The sequence below is a fragment of the Bombina bombina genome, chromosome 2 (genome assembly GCF_027579735.1).
Source record: "Bombina bombina isolate aBomBom1 chromosome 2, aBomBom1.pri, whole genome shotgun sequence".
Classification (NCBI taxonomy): domain Eukaryota; kingdom Metazoa; phylum Chordata; class Amphibia; order Anura; family Bombinatoridae; genus Bombina; species Bombina bombina.
This window is the reverse complement of record NC_069500.1, coordinates 1,228,803,675-1,228,820,817: the sequence shown is the minus strand read 5'-3', so window position 1 is coordinate 1,228,820,817 and position 17,143 is coordinate 1,228,803,675. Positions and strand designations below refer to the sequence as shown.

The window sequence follows — 17,143 nt, the reverse complement described above, 5'->3', positions numbered from 1 at the left end:
AGCGACAGGGACAATGCATGAAATTGGTTGTAGAAGGTAACCCTGCTGAACAAACATCTTTTTAAGCAAACCTTCTAATTTTTTATCCATAGGATCTTTGAAAGCACAACTATCCTCTATGGGTATAGTGGTGCGTTTGTTTAAAGTGGAAACCTGCTCCCTCGACCTTGGGGACTGTCTGCCATAAGTCCTTTCTGGGGTCGACCATAGGAAACAATTTTTTAAATATGGGGGGAGGGACGAAAGGAATACCGGGCCTTTCCCATTCTTTATTAACAATGTCCGCCACCCGCTTGGGTATAGGAAAAGCTTCTGGGAGCCCCGGCACCTCTAGGAACTTGTCCATTTTACATAGTTTCTCTGGGATGACCAACTTGTCACAATCATCCAGAGTGGATAATACCTCCTTAAGCAGAATGCGGAGATGTTCCAACTTAAATTTAAATGCAATCACATCAGGTTCAGCTTGTTGAGAAATGTTCCCTGAATCAGTAATTTCTCCCTCAGACAAAACCTCCCTGGCCCCATCAGACTGAGTTAGGGGCCCTTCAGAAATATTAATATCAGCGTCGTCATGCTCTTCAGTATCTAAAACAGAGCAGTCGCGCTTACGCTGATAAGTGTTCATTTTGGCTAAAATGTTTTTGACAGAATTATCCATTACAGCCGTTAATTGTTGCATAGTAAGGAGTATTGGCGCGCTAGATGTACTAGGGGCCTCCTGAGTGGGCAAGACTCGTGTAGACGAAGGAGGGAATGATGCAGTACCATGCTTACTCCCCTCACTTGAGGAATCATCTTGGGCATCATTGTCATTGTCACATAAATCACATTTATTTAAATGAATAGGAATTCTGGCTTCCCCACATTCAGAACACAGTCTATCTGGTAGTTCAGACATGTTAAACAGGCATAAACTTGATAACAAAGTACAAAAAACGTTTTAAAATAAAACCGTTACTGTCACTTTAAATTTTAAACTGAACACACTTTATTACTGCAAATGCGAAAAAACATGAAGGAATTGTTCAAAATTTACCAAATTTTCACCACAGTGTCTTAAAGCCTTAAAAGTATTGCACACCAAATTTGGAAGCTTTAACCCTTAAAATAACGGAACCGGAGCCGTTTTGAACTTTAACCCCTTTACAGTCCCTGGTATCTGCTTTGCTGAGACCCAACCAAGCCCCAAGGGGAATACGATACCAAATGACGCCTTCAGAAAGTCTTTTCTAAGTATCAGAGCTCCTCTCACATGCGACTGCATGCCATGCCTCTCAAAAACAAGTGCGCAACACCGGCGCGAAAATGAGGCTCTGCCTATGCTTTGGGAAAGCCCCTAAAGAATAAGGTGTCTAAAACAGTGCCTGCCGATATTATTATATCAAAATACCCAGATAAAATGATTCCTCAAGGCTAAATATGTGTTAATAATCAATCGATTTAGCCCAAAAAAAGTCTACAGTCTTAATAAGCCCTTTTTGAAGCCCTTATTTACAATCGTAATAAACATGGCTTACCGGATCCCAGAGGGAAAATGACAGCTTCCAGCATTACATCGTCTTGTTAGAATGTGTCATACCTCAAGCAGCAAGAGACTGCTCACTGTTCCCCCAACTGAAGTTAATTGCTCTCAACAGTCCTGTGTGGAACAGCCATGGATTTTAGTGACGGTTGCTAAAATCATTTTCCTCATACAAACAGAAATCTTCATCTCTTTTCTGTTTCTGAGTAAATAGTACATACCAGCACTATTTCAAAATAACAAACTCTTGATTGAATAATAAAAACTACAGTTAAACACTAAAAAACTCTAAGCCATCTCCGTGGAGATGTTGCCTGTACAACGGCAAAGAGAATGACTGGGGTAGGCGGAGCCTAGGAGGGATCATGTGACCAGCTTTGCTGGGCTCTTTGCCATTTCCTGTTGGGGAAGAGAATATCCCCACAAGTAAGGATGACGCCGTGGACCGGACACACCTATGTTGGAGAAATTAAGGTGTCATTTTTTACGGACTACAACACTAATTATAAACTGACAGAAAAGATTATGAGGAAACACTGGCATATGTTAAAACAAGATAAAATAATACGACCTATGATCACTAATAAATCTCATTTTGTTTATAGAAGGGTGAATAATTTAAAAAATAGACTTGCACCCACTATTATAAAAAAACAAAGAAAAAATTATATAGATCTAACAGGTGAAGAAATAAAAGTTTTTTTTCCCTGTTTAATTTGCAAATCCTGTAGACACTCAAAAAAGAGTAAGTTAGTTACTTCAAATATGAATAAAAAAGAATTCAGAATCCATGACTGTATAAGATGCACAGATAGGAATGTTGTATATTTCATCCAATGTAAATGTGGAATGCAATATGTGGGAGAATTGGAAAGACCCTTATGGGAGAGAATTCGCGAACACATTTTGTCAATCGAGAATATGGACAATGAAAGAAATAAAGACTTACCCGTCCCCAAACATTTAAAACAATGTAATAGAGGTAATCTAAAGTTGTTTTTTTTAACTATATGGGTATTGCTAAATTGCCGAAACAGACAAGAGGGGGGGATATACATAAGAAACTATTACAACTAGAAAGTAAATGGATCTTCAATCTGGACACATTACTTCCACAAGGTTTGAACTTGGAAATAGAATTAGGAAGTTTTTTCAAATGAAATATCTAACCCAATCATTTTTATCTACTATCAGTTTCTATCTATAATCAACTTTTATATTATAAATTATTTAAGCATAATTGTTTTTTAGTATTCAATATATATGTTTTTATAAGGCTAAACACACATGCATTTTCTGTATCTTTAAGAGCAATCAGCACTCCCATAAGTCCAATATAATATGCTTATGAATTTACCTTTAATGATGCTGCTCTTAACAAAAATTATTAATTTTTGTTTTTTAAATAATTGTTTTTTAAATAATATTTTTTTGTTCATAAACCTAGGTTGTATAAAATTATTATCTATGTATTGATTCTTAATTAGTCTTACTTATTCGTCTATTACATCCTTTTAAAATGTTGAATACATCAATTAGTAAGGAAAATATTATGTATCTTTAGGAGCTTAAAACATAGAGGGAACATATACGAAAGGCTACTCCATATAACATGAGCACGCTATACCAAAGACCCAATACTAATGCCTTTTGTAATATCGGTCATACTATCAACTGCAGCTAATGACAATCTATTACATTCAATTACTATCAGGAGGGTATTTAAGGATGAGTATGAAGTAGATCCGTTATGGCTTGACAAAGGCTCTTCTGAGCTGAAAAGCGTTGCCGCTAACGGACTACTTGCAAAGGAATCACCGGAAGTTCGGACGTCATCCCCGCATGTGTGGGCGTGTCTGGAAATAGACACGGATCAGCTTGGCATCTTTGCAGCACACGAGAAACGCTGCACACAGAAAAACATCACCTTACAGCTTCGAAACTAAAGTAAAGGATCATTTGGAATCTACCAAACTCCAAAGGAAAATAAGGTACCTTAACGGAAAGCTACAAAAAAATTTTTTAACCAGAGACTCTTGTATACTATAAACATTACTCAAAGTCATACCGCCAAACATTGTGGCTAATTACAGAACAGACGTGTTCTAGACATTATACTTGAATATTAGCAAAGACATCATCACAGATCTTACAATAAGGGCGATTCTGTATACACCCATGATTTATGTAACAAAAACTTTTAGGAATACATAATACATTGATTTGACATCATTTAGAAACATTGTATATATCGATGTTCATATGAAATAAACGTTATATCAATTGTTTTTTAGCACTGTTTTTTCAACTTTTTAGTATTTGAATGTTGGTATAGGATAAATTAATTTGCTTAAGATATATTTTTTATTATTTGGTACCAATATAGTTAGAAACGTATTTTATTTAGGCTATATATTTTTAGTAACAAATTACTTCAATATTCATTAAATTCGTCTTTTATATGAATATATATATATTTTTTTAAATAATCATTTGTTTAGAGCAGTTTTCTGTGATGAATTACTAATCATTATTTATATGGGACAAATGTATTGCTGTTTCTTATGATACAACAGTTATTTTTAAAAAAACTTTTAAAAAAACTTTTAGTAAGAGGATGGCCATTTAAAATATCTTAAGCCAAATGTCTTTTACACACTAGGCGCTCACATATATCCATTTTATATTTTGTACTATTAACCTTTCAGGCTTTGGGATTGCCTGTAGTTTAAAGGGACAATAAAGTAAAAAACTAAATTTATGCTTACCTGATAAATTATTTTCTTTCCTGGCATAGAGAGTCCACAAATCCTAATCTAATTACTAGTGGGAATTTAACTCCTGGCCACCAGGAGGAGGCAAAGAACACCCCAGCAGAGTTTTAAGTTTCACTCCCACTTCCCAAAATCCCCAGTCATTCAGCCGAGGGAATATGGAAAGAAAAGAGACATAAAGGGTATAGAAGTGCCTGAAGTTTAGAAAAAGACGTCTCAAAATTTAAATAGGCACAGGTCGTGGACTCTCTATGCCAGGAAAGAAAATAATTTATCTGGTAAGAATAATTTTTTTTTTCTTTCCAATGGCATGGAGAGTCCACAAATCCATTCTAATTAGTAGTGGGAACCAATACCCAAGCTAGAGGACACAGAATGGAAGGGAGAGACAAGACAGGTGGACCTAAACTGAAGGAACCACCGCTCGAAGAACCCTTCTCCCAATGGAAGCCTTAGCTGAGGCAAAAACATCAATTTAAAAAAAGGTAAGTAACGAGGACCAAAAGGTCGCTATGCACACTTGCTCCACAAAAGCCTCGTCCTCAAAAAATTCTGGAAGAGGAAAACAGCCCGAGTTAAAAGAGCCAAAATCCTCTCAGGAGACTGATGACCAGATAACTCATGAGCCATCCCAAGACACTCCCTAACTAAAAAGCTTTAAAACCTGAAAATAGGTTTTTTAGAGCACGGACACACGTCTAGGATGGAAAACATATGTTCCATCTGAGAAGGAGTATAACACAATGAAGGAACGACAAATTCCTGAATGATATTGCGGTCTGAAAAAATTCTAGGAATTAACATCCAAAGAAATACAATGAACCAGTCTTTCCACACGGAAAAAATAGAAGGAGAATTACTCTGCCTAGCTGCTATTTCTGTTATTCAACGAGCAGAAGAAAACAACTAAAGCTGAACCTGAATCTCCTAGTCCTAAATTCAGTATGGAATCCTTAACAAAATTAACATCTACAGAATCCATAGGGCCAAATGAAGCATACTGCAAACCCCGAAGAACCAGAAAAAGGCTCTAAAGAGGAGCAATAGAAATGAACCCAGGCCTGATACTTGACTCCGGACTGAACAAAAAGGCTGAACAACCAGAAATTAGACATAACAAAAGGCCATAGAAGATTGACAAGCCCATCTCCAGACCCTCCTGGAGAAAGGACAAAATATGGGAAACTCATTTAATAAGCAAGGAAAAAACCCTGAGATTCACACCAGTATGGAAGAGCACCCAACTATATAGAGTATATGCAAGATATTGGCTCACGAGCCCGGATCAAGGAAGCAAAGACCATAACCGAAAAACCCTGTCTAGACAAGACTAGGCGAATGGACTCCAAGCAGACAGCTTCCGAGATCTAGATAATACAAAGTCCCCAGATAGGGAACATATCAGATATTAAACTGATAAGAACAGATACTACACTCGATCTTAGTCAAAAGCCAAGAAGCAATCCATGTGATCAAGCTGGAAAAATATAAAAACTGGATCCAGCTACCAAAGAGATCCGGACTTAATAAATTGATATTGATCTATTTTGGTTGTAACATTACTTGTTACAATAACTGCTAATAAAGAGTGTTAACTTGGATGAGACTACATCTCCCAGCATGTGTGTTAGGAGAAAAAATTTCACCCATACAATAAAGCAATACCAAAAGGTTACTGCTACGAAGTCATCACAGAGGAAGGTTAAACAAGGAAACTCGAGCCATAGCAAAGTCACCCAAAAAGCTGGTGATCTGGAAGTTCGAAGAGCAATCAAACACCATCCAACCTAACTCCGGAACCCCCCCTCTAGAAGGATATCATGGAAAATACTCCCAGAGTAAGAGACCACTCTCCAATGAGAAAAAAATGCTTGATAATAAATAAACCTCCCAGATGTAGATCTAGAAAGAGAAGCAGAAATTAGGTAAATGTGAGCCTCTACCCACCGAAGAATACGAGACACTTTCTTCATAAACTAAGGAACTCCTGTTCCTCCCTGATAGAAATATAAGCCTACTGGGCTATTTGGTTTATTAAAAACAAATCCCCAAATGGACTCCAGAAGCATGTGCCTCTGGACTAATGATCCTGACATCAAGACAGAGAATCTCTCTCCATGAATCTGCGAGAGAGGTCCCAGAAGTCTCCTTTCCCTTGTTTGGGGAAGTAGATTGTCGCTGTCAAAAGTCAAGCTGATCAAAATTCAAGTAAGACAAAAGTGACAAAATACTATTAAAGGCTAGATCTACCGATAAACAGCCACCGAAAGCCTAAACAGCTGGAGGACACACATTCCAAGTGTGAGAAACTGAAAAACGTCCGCTAAGCTATGCAGCTGGCTTAAACAAACACCTAGGCTCCACTCAGAGATTGGGACTGGAGAGAGCACACTAGAATGCAAATTAAAATTCCACACATTTTTTTTTAGAAAACTGGCTAAAATAACACTTGATCTCTTAGACATAAAAAAGGATAGAACAAAACTAACAGGGTGATAAAAACAGCATTAAAACCATATGTCAGCCAAGATCATATAAAGAACAGGATACCCTGAAATAACAGTGAAAAATAAAACCAGCAGAGAAAAGCGAATAAAAAATGCTTATCCCCGTAGGAGAAAAACATTCTATTGCTGAGCAATAAATACATCTTATGAAGAAATAAGCCCTAAAAGAGCCAAGGATAGCTATTCTTCAGAGACAAGAAGAATTGTCAGCTTAGATATTCTGTCATTCAGTGCTGCAAAAACTCCCCATTATGAGCGAGATTGAAAGCAGCGCACATATATTTAAGAATAACTAAGGCAAGGATTAGTGCGATAAAACTCTTATGTGCTTGCAAATAGCAAGACTCAGCTGTTAAAGGAATACAGGTTCAGAGAGGGGTTAGTCCTTGGCAATTCAGGAACGGCAAAGAGGAGACTTGTAATAGAGCAATAACTCAGAATAGATTTGTATCCAAAAGGCCTTCTTGGCAGAGAGCAGGAATAACACACCATACTATTTGCAATATTCAAGCAAAGTGGTTCAAGGGAGATTGCCTGAAAAAGGTGAGGTTAGGAATAGGAGGAGCTAAGTCTAAAAAGCTATATGAATCCTCTATGAGGATTCAAAGCTTCGGTTTGTGAGGATGCTGAAAGGATGATATCAATTTAGAAGCATGGATGTCCGTGACAGAAACCCAAGAATCCTCTTCAGGTCCATAGCCACGCCAGTATACAAGATATTCCAGTCTCTTGTTTCGGAATCGAGAATCAAGGATCTGTTCCACCTCATATTCAATGTGATTGTCCACTAACACAGGAGATGCCGGAGTTCTTATATGGCTAGGGTTAATGTCCTTAACGTAGGGTTTCAAAAGAGAAACATGAAATGATTGATGAATTTTAAAGGCCTTAGGTAATTTGAGCATCACAGAATTAGGATTAATAATCTTCGCAATAGGAAATGGTCCTAGAAATTGGTTATATCATTTTTTAGAAGGGACATCAATTTTTAAGTTCTTTGTGGAGAGCCATACCAAATCATTAATTTTGTAAGGAGGAGCTGGTCTTCGTTTTAAATCATAATAATGCTTTTGTCTTTGTTTAGCTTCAGTGAGATGTTCCTTTAAAATACAGGTTGCCTTTTTAATATTATTGGTAAATTCATGAGCATCTGGCGAATTAGAAAATAAGTTAAGAGAAGGCATTGTTAGGGGATGGTATCCAAACGTTGCAAAGAAAGGAGTAGTTTTAGTGGAGGCGTTTACAGCATTATTATAAGCAAATTCGGTCATAGGTAAGAAATCCATCCAATCTTGTTGTGAGATATGTAACAACTGAGATACTGTTTCAAAATATGGTTAACTCTTTCAGTGAGACCATTCATCTGGGGATGATACTCGGAGGTGAGCCGGGAATCAATTCTGAGTAGTCAACATAATTCTCTCCAGAATTTGGAGGTGAATTGCGTTGCTCTGTCGGTAATACTGGTAGTAGGCAATCCATGTAACTTTACGATGTGAGAAATAAATGCTTTAGCTGTCTTTTCTGCAGTGGGTAACTGTCTGAGAGGTATGAAGTGTGCCAGTTTCATAACAAGAATGGTATTGTGTTTTTCAGAGATTGGTAAATCCACAATGAAATCCATGGATATTATTGTCCATGGTTTGTCCGGTATTGGCATGAGTGTTAGATATGCAAAAGGTCTTTGATGATCTAATTTATTTCATGGACAAACTTCAAGATCGAACATATTCATAAGTATCTTATTTAAGTTAAGGCCACCAAAAATATCAGTGGATTTTGTAATCCCTGGGTGACCAGATAGTGGAGAATCATGAAAATGCTGAAGTAAGGAATTACGCAGAGTAGGAGGAACATATAACTGATTCTTGTGGTAATATAGTACGTTTGGGTCCTTTTTCAATTTGGAGTGAGGTATATCCATATCAGAATCCAAGGATTTCAATATCTCGGATTCAAGGGATGACAACATACTAATATTTTTTCTGGTGGGAGAATATAAGAATGTTCTTCATTATTGGAATCTACTGCCAAACATCTGGACAATGCGTCAACCTTAATATTCTTGGATCCAGGGCGGTATGTGATTAAAAAGTCAAAGCGGTCAAAAAATAAGCTCCAATGTACCTGTCGGGAGGAAAGTGTTTTGTTTTTTCTGAGATATTCTAGATTTTTATGGTCAGTGAAAATGAAGAATGGTTTCTTTGTCCCTTCTAGAAGATGACACCATGTTTCAAGAGCATGTTTTATGGCTAATAATTCTTTATCACCTGCTGAGTAGTTGATCTCGGCTGGATTTAGTGTCCTGGAAACATGAGCTATGGGATGTAAAGTTGTGGAGGTAAGACCTCTCTAAGATAGGATGGCTCCTATTCCAAAATTTGATGCATCGACTTCAAGAACAAATTGATATTCTGGGTTGGGTAGTTGAGTATAGGAGCTGAGATGAAGCTTGACTTTAATTGATCAAAGGCAGCTTCGGCTTGAGATGTCCATCGTAATGTAATAAATTTACTAGTCAGAAGGGTTAAAGGTTTCACAATTGTGGAGAAGTTGTAGATTAATTTCCTGTAGAAGTTCGCAAATCCGAAGAAACGCTTTAGAGTTTTGACAGTGGTGGGTTGTGGCCAATTGGTAATGGCTGATACTTTTTCTGGGTCCATTTGAATTCCCTTAGATGAGATGATATAGCCAAGGAATTTTATGGTTGAGATGGGAAAATGACACTTCTCTAACTTAGCATATAACTTGTGTACTATGAGTATGGATAAGACCCAACGAACATGTTTTCTGTGATCTTGTATATTTTTGGAATATATTAGGATATCATCCAAGTACACTACTACACAGACATCCATTAAATCTTTGAAAATGTCATTGATAAAAAATTGAAATGTTGCCGGGGCGTTACATAGCCCGAAAGGCATGACTTTATATTCAAATAACCCGTAGCGGGTTCGAATAGCAGTCTTCCACTCATCTCCCTCTTTAATCCTGATCAAGTTGTAAGCACCCTTTAGATCGAGCTTAGTAAATATAGTTGCCTCATTAAGTCGTTCAAGTAACTCAGGGATTAGAGGAAGAGGGTAACATTTTTATACAGTGATTGAATTTAATGCTCTATAATTCATGATAGGTCTGAGTGTTCCATCCTTATTAGTGACAAAAAAAGATTCCAGCTGCTGCAGAAGATGTAGAAGGGCGAATAAATCCTTTTCTGGAGAAAGCATGGAGTGAGCAATGAGATCTCAATCCTGCTCCGCTTAGAAGTGTTATAAGAGGGCAGGAGAGCGGCGCCATCTTGTTTGCGCAGTTCTGAAATGCAAGCCCGCAAGCCATTAAAGTGGATATCAGCCTTCTTACTCCGTGCTTCTAGCAGTGAAATGAGGGATGTTGAGTCTTCCTCCATGTTGAGAGTACTGCAGATATACTGTTGCTCAGCTGGGCAGGAAGCCAGAGAGTAAGCTAGTCCGTTGTGTAGATATCTGTTGCAGTGCCGAAAACTCTGTTATCATATCCACTGGTCCGTTTCTATGTCGGCAGTATATTTAGTAAGATTTCTCTTGGACTCCAAAGGTAAAAGCTATATCCCAATAGTATATCAAAAGCAAAACAGCAGTTGTTTAGGTTTTTTAGTCTTAAATGCACATTTTAGTGATTTGTCCTCAGGAGCTCTTCAATAGCGCGTCCTGCTGCTTTGGCGGGTGGCTCCGCCCCCCCGAATAAATCCTTTTCTAAGGTTGTCACCTAAGTAGTCGCAAAGATATTGCAATTCCTTTTGTGATAGTGGGTATATGCATCCGAATGGTATATTAGTACCTGGTTTGATTTCAATAGGACAGTCATAAGACCTGTGTGGGGATAGATTCTCAGTTTCTTTAAGATCAAAAACATCTAATAGATTATGGTATTCAGAAGGAACTGAGTGCTCAATATGAGAGATGGAGACATATGGAAAACAAGTGTTTTGACAGTATGTGGATAGAAAAGTGATGGTATTATGTAACCAATCTGTAGGATTGTGTTTCTTTAACCATGGATGATCTAGAATTACAGAATGTAAGGAACATGGAATGATATCAAAAGTTAATAAATAATTATGACCATCAGGAGTGGATACTAGGAGAGGAATAGTGTGATATTTGATAGGACCCTTTAATATATAAGAACCATCAATAACTTTGACAAAGAGAGGAGTATGCTTTAACACTCTTGGAATTTTCTTTTTTTTAACAAATTCGGCATCTATGAATAAGCTAAAAGCGCCAGAGTCAATCATAGCCTAAGTCTGAATGTGTTGTTGATCCCACTGCAAAGATAAAGTGAGAGATGAGTGAGAAAACTGTTTAACATATGATATAGTTTAAATGGAGGGTATCTTACCCTTTTTCTGTCGGTTTAGTGTTGGACAGGATATCACAGTGTGATCTTTACCTGCACAATACATGCAGAGGTTCGCTAGACGTCTTCTCAACTTTTCTTCCTGGGTAAGAGGACCTTTCATTGTCCCGATTTCCATGGGAGTTGAAGAATTGTTTGTCCTGTCTATGGATGAAGGGATTTTTTAGGGAAGGTGTCCTGATGATATATTTCAGCTTTCCTCTCCCAAAACCTGCGATCCATGTTTATGCATATCTTGATTAGAGCTTTCAATGATTCTGGCATATCAATACGTGATAGTTCATCCTTCAGATGATCAGACAGTCCCAATCTGAACTGGTTCCTGAGACTGACCTGGTTCCACTGGGAGTCTGTAACCGACATCTGGAAATCTGTAACATAGTCTTTCACAGGTCGTCTCCCTTGTCTTAAAGCTCTACGGTTGTTTTCAGCAGATACCTGTTTATTTGTGTACTCGTATAAATTGGACATAGCTGTAAAGAAATTATCCAGAGAACTAAGTATTTCATCATTACTCTAAAAAAACGATTCGCCCATGCTCTGGGTTCTCCAGTCAAGTAAGAGATTGTAGTGCAAACTTTTATACATTCAGTATTCTGGGTTTGAGAGTATAAAGTAATAGACATGCATTTTTAAATTCTTTAAAAATGGCTCTGTTCCCAGAGAAGGGTATAGGACGGTTAATGTGAGGTTCAGGAGTGTCTGGAATTTTTCGTTCCTATTATTTTTCATTAAATCTTTTAGAGAATTATACCCGGCTTGTACTTCTGTTAAACCTTGAGCTAAAATATCAACCTTTTGATTGAGAGTATTAATATGGTTAGCCACTTCATTAGGATCCATGGCTTCCTCTATTAAAAAAATGAAACTACTAATTTCCTTTTTTTAGGCTTGAATATAATGCAACACTTTAACTACACTTAAATTGTATAGTTAGTGTAAGGTGGTTTTTAAACATATAGATAAATACACAGATATGTGTATATATCTATATATCTATATATATATATATCTATATATATATATATATATATATCACAGCTGCTCTCTGACTTCTCAAATTGAACACCGATAAGGCACTGCAAAAAGGGTCAGCAAATCGCGCCAAAATCTTTTCCTAAGTGCGCAGCTTGTTGCCTCCATGCAAAAAACCTAACATATTAAAATTTGTTAGGGAGCACACTACCCATTGTGTAATTTAGAACTCTCTCCTCTTAATCCATATGGTATAGATTAAAGAACCGGTAAATCCTATTCTGGGATATATAGGCATACGGAGATGCCGGCATATTTGAATCATATCGTGCGGTTGTCTCAGGACAATTTCTAAAGAGACACGCCACCACCACCCCTGAGAGGGAGGACTAAGTACATGAAATAAAATAAGAAGCATGTTTGCAGTCAACAGATTAAGCTGCAAAAGTGCATGAATGTGCTTCATAGCCACTGTTCCATAGTACATAAACTAAAAGACATAGCTTCAGTGTCCACGAAGACACCTCCTCTCCTAGCCCACCCTGTAATACATATCAAAAGTCCCTCACCCTAGGGAGCTGAACCCTTAACATGCCTCAATTAGACCACAAGTCATGGGGGCAGGGATACAGGGACTCACGGTTAGAAGTATTCATTCTTCTCACTAGCTCTGGGTCTGACGGATCAATCCATTCGGACAGGGATGCATAGAGGTCAGCTGCAGGGTAGGCACAGCAATTTAGGTCTGCCAGACTCAGACAACCTCTGACAGGGACCTGAAGAGAAAGAAAAGCAGAGTAACCAACCCTGGTTTTCTATATAGGGGTAGTATAAATGTTACTACCTTTCCGTCTTCCAACTGCTAAAAGCCACCATTACTCTTACTAAAGAGTATTACATGGACACAGCATAGACCCAATCCTTGCTTGCAGTGAAAAGTACCCATTAAAGGATTAAATATGTTCAGACACCATCATCGCACATCCTCCTGATGTATAAGGCAAAGACTGACTGGGGATTATAGGAAGTGGTAGTTATACTTAACAGCTCTGCTGGGGTGTTTTTTGCCTCCTCCTGGTGGCAAGGAGTTGAATTCCCACTAGTAATTAGAATGGATTTGTGGACTCTCCATGCCACTGGAAAGATATTAAACTTAATGATTCAGATAAAGCATTTCATTTTAATCGACGTTCCAAATTTACATCTATTATCTAATTTGCGTCATTCTCTTTGTAGCCTTTGTTGAAAGGCATACCTAGGTAGGCTCAATTGCAGCAATGCACTACTGGGAGCTAGCTGCTGACTGGTGGCTGCACATGTATGCCTGTTATCATTGGCTCCCCTGATGTGTCCAGCGAACTCTCAGTAGTGCATTGCTGCTCCTTCAAGGATAACAAGAGAATGAAGCAAATTGTATAATAGAAGTAAATTGTAAAGTTGTTTACAATTGTATGCTCTATCTGAATCACGAAAGAAAAAACATTGTCCGTTTTATTTAGCTTTGGGTATTGTGGTTAAAGGGACAGTCTAGTCCAAAACAAACTTTCATTATTCGGATAGGGCATGTCATTTTAAACAGTTTTCCAATTTACTTCTACAGTATATCCAACTTTGCTTTGTTCACTTGGTATTCTTAGTTGAAAGCTAAATCTAGGAGGTTCATATGATAATTTCTAAGCCCTTGAAAGTCGCCTCTTAGCTCAGGGGATTTTTACAGTCTTTCACCACTAGAGGGTGTTAGTTCATCTGTTTCGTATAGATAACACTGTGCTCACGCACGTGGAGTTCCTAGGAGCCCGCACACTGATTGGCTAAAATGCAAGTCTGTCAAAAGAACTGAAATAAGGGGCAGTTTGCAGAGGCTTAGATACAAGATAATCACAGAGGTAAAAAGTGTATTAATATAACTGTGTTGGTTATGCAAAACTAGGAAATGGGTATTAAAGGGATTATCTATATTTTAAAACAATAAATATTCTGGTGTAGACTGTCCCTTTAATTATCGGTGGTTTGCATTTACAGAATATGTTTTTTCTTTATATCACACTTAATTAGGATAAACTGTATAAAGTCTGGTTGCACAAATGACTGAGCAAAGGGGGTTGATTTCCAATATCTGTGATAGCAGCCACAGAACAGAGAAACAACACTGCTCATCTATAGATCTTTTCATAGATGTAAGTTAAAGGATGATAATTGAGAATATTATAATGTAGTTTAAAAGACATCTGTCTGTATCCTTGCTTTCTTGTGCTACATGGAAACTTTCATGGACAGGTGAGAAGCTCAGATCCATATTTTAGCCTATGCAGTCTTTCCTCTAACTGAGAGCACTGCCAATCTTTTAAAAGTAGCTTCAGATATTCATTCAATACAGAATCTATTTATTAGAACAGAGGGTCTCAAATATTCAATAGACAATTTTCCAAACAATCTGACTCTTAGGGCCAATTACCTATAGGAAATCTCACAAGTACTATGAAGCCCCTGCTGGAATTCTCTAAAGACAGTTTTTACCTTGTCACTGTTTTTTCAACTCATATCTGACACAGTTTAGATAATTGATCCCTTAGCTATTGAACATAACTTATAAAGCACTCAACATCCTAACTCCCAACTATATTTCCTTTCTCATCTCCAAATATTCCCTGACCCGTCCTCTTCGATGAACCTCTGACCAACGTCTCTCCATTATCTCTATGTTCCCCTCCCACCTCCATGACTTCTCAAGTGCTGCTCCTGTCCTCTGGAACTCTCTACCCTGCTCCTTAAAACTGTCCCCAACCTTGTACAATTTGAGACGCTCCTTGAAAACCCATCTATTCAGTCAGGCTTACCAACTCTCCTCTGATTTTAATCTTACCAAAAATAAATCTTGAACTGCCTTGACTTACTTCCGCAACTAAAATATACATGACAAGTTACCGCAAAACGTATGTCTCCTTGCCCTCAACCTGAAGACTGTAAGCTCTTCGGAAAAGGGCCATTTTCCTCCTGTACTAGATTTGTTTAGTCTGTTATGTTTTTGTATCTTATCACAAATCCTTTTCAGTGCTACAGAAGTTTGCAGCACTTTATAAATAAATGATAATAACAATAATGCCTGAAACGTATATAAATCCAGTAGTTATACCCCTAGAGGGAACAAAAAATCCATCTTCTTGTGTATACAACACCACCCAGTAGTTCCGCATATTAATACATTAAAAAAAAGAATACAGTGTGTTGAATGGATAGAAATAAAAAAGTTAAACTTAAAAAGTGTATACAAAAGTAAATGCAGAAATTAAATCATCCCAATGACTTTACTAATTACAAGACTTGACAAAGAATTACTAAAAAATGGATATGTATTCTTTTAAGGAATCACTATGATTATGCATTTACAACCTAAAGCATATAATATTTTAACAACGATATTTTATGCTAAAAAGTGAATCTTTCATGAAGTATAGCAACAGTGGGATCTATTAAAGAAAAGTGAAATGAAAACAGCCTTACCAAAAGACCATACGTCTGATTTGCTGCTGAATTTGCTGTAATTGAAAACCTCTGGTGGGGACCACTTTACAGGGAATTTTGCACCACATGAACTTGTATACTGATCATCAAGAACATGCCTAATACAACAGAAAATTTTAAACTATTACTTTAAACTGTTTTTGTTATTTTCATAAAAATCTATTCAGTGTAGATTCTAAACATCAGAATGGAAATGGTAAAGCTCTAAAGAGAGTTAAATGTAAAAGCAAAATATTTGAGCTTAAAGGGATATTAAAGTCAGTTTATTATTTATGCATCAGAAATGACTCACTGCATTGCAAAAGATCTGCAAGCAAAATAAGGGCCAGATTTAGAGTGGAGTGCTATTTAAGGCTCCCGCTCAAGCGTTTACTAGGCTAGAAGTAAGGTTTTTGCACTCGTCGGGTTGTGCTCATAAAATGAGTTGAAAATAAACTGTTCTCACTCTCGTGCGAACTCGACGAGCGCAAAAAGCCAAAATTAGAATACTGCATGCACGTTCACTTATTCCCCCAAAGAAGGCAACACTCTACTCGCCCACAAACCCGTTCGCATATTTTCATGTGCGCTAACCCGACATGAAAATATGAATATTTCACATTTCGATGTTCTTCACATAGAAGAATATGTTCTATTTATTCATTAATACATGTTTCTACATACTGTATATGGAATTTTGGCACAATATATATCTCTACCTATACCTTTTTCAGATGAGAATTGACTGGTATTTCGGGACTGGAATGACCTTGTTAGGCGGGATCAGACTGATATACTTCAGGAAAGTTTTCCTCTGTGAAAAGCACAATTGGGCAAAAGGAAGCTACTGCCAGGTGGTAGCCGGGCCAAAGAACAAGCCACTGAGCTGTTGTTCATTCCTGGCAGACTGTTTCTCTTTCTGCTTGTATTCTCCAATAAAAACACAGAGAATAAATGGATAACAGGAAAAAATGGATAATATTAAGGTAAATAACACTCCAGCTCCAGATGGAATACACCCAAAGGGTTTTATGGAAAATTAGCACCGTTATAGCCAAAACTCTACTCTTTCATTTTTAAAAACTCATTATCCTCAGGCATAGTACCCCAGGACTGGCGTAAAGCTGATGTGGTGCCACTTTTTAAAAAGGGAAACAGGGTTGATCGAGGAAACTATAGACCAGTTAGTCTGATAGCGGCAATGGGCAAGATACTTGAAGGGTTTATAAGAGATTATATTCATGTAAACAAGATTATGAACTAAATCAGCATGGTTTTATGAGAAATAGATCATGTCATCCATATGCTAAAGAAAGCAAGAGATGCGGACGGAGGATCATAGTTATGTTTACCATAATGCAAAGGTAAGTAGTTTAAAAAAAATAAGCATCTTTGTAAACTTTAATAAATTAAAGTGCCCCTGTTTTTAAGATTATTATTTGATACTGGGCTTTAATTCA

At 37.4% G+C, this 17,143-nt stretch overlaps 1 protein-coding gene and 1 non-coding gene across 3 annotated transcripts in view; both read right to left on the bottom strand.

The window, feature by feature from the left end:
- Window positions 1-17,143, bottom strand: part of TEC (tec protein tyrosine kinase) — a 431,581-nt gene that overhangs the window by 40,173 nt on the left and 374,265 nt on the right. For both annotated transcript variants that reach the window (XM_053703987.1, XM_053703986.1), the window contains exon 16: window positions 15,684-15,802. In XM_053703987.1, the coding sequence (XP_053559962.1) occupies window positions 15,684-15,802 (119 nt within the window). The remainder of the gene's footprint in view (window positions 1-15,683; window positions 15,803-17,143) is intronic.
- Window positions 5,571-5,763, bottom strand: LOC128650585 (U2 spliceosomal RNA). The gene has a single exon (XR_008400871.1). It is a non-coding gene; the product is annotated as a U2 spliceosomal RNA (small nuclear RNA).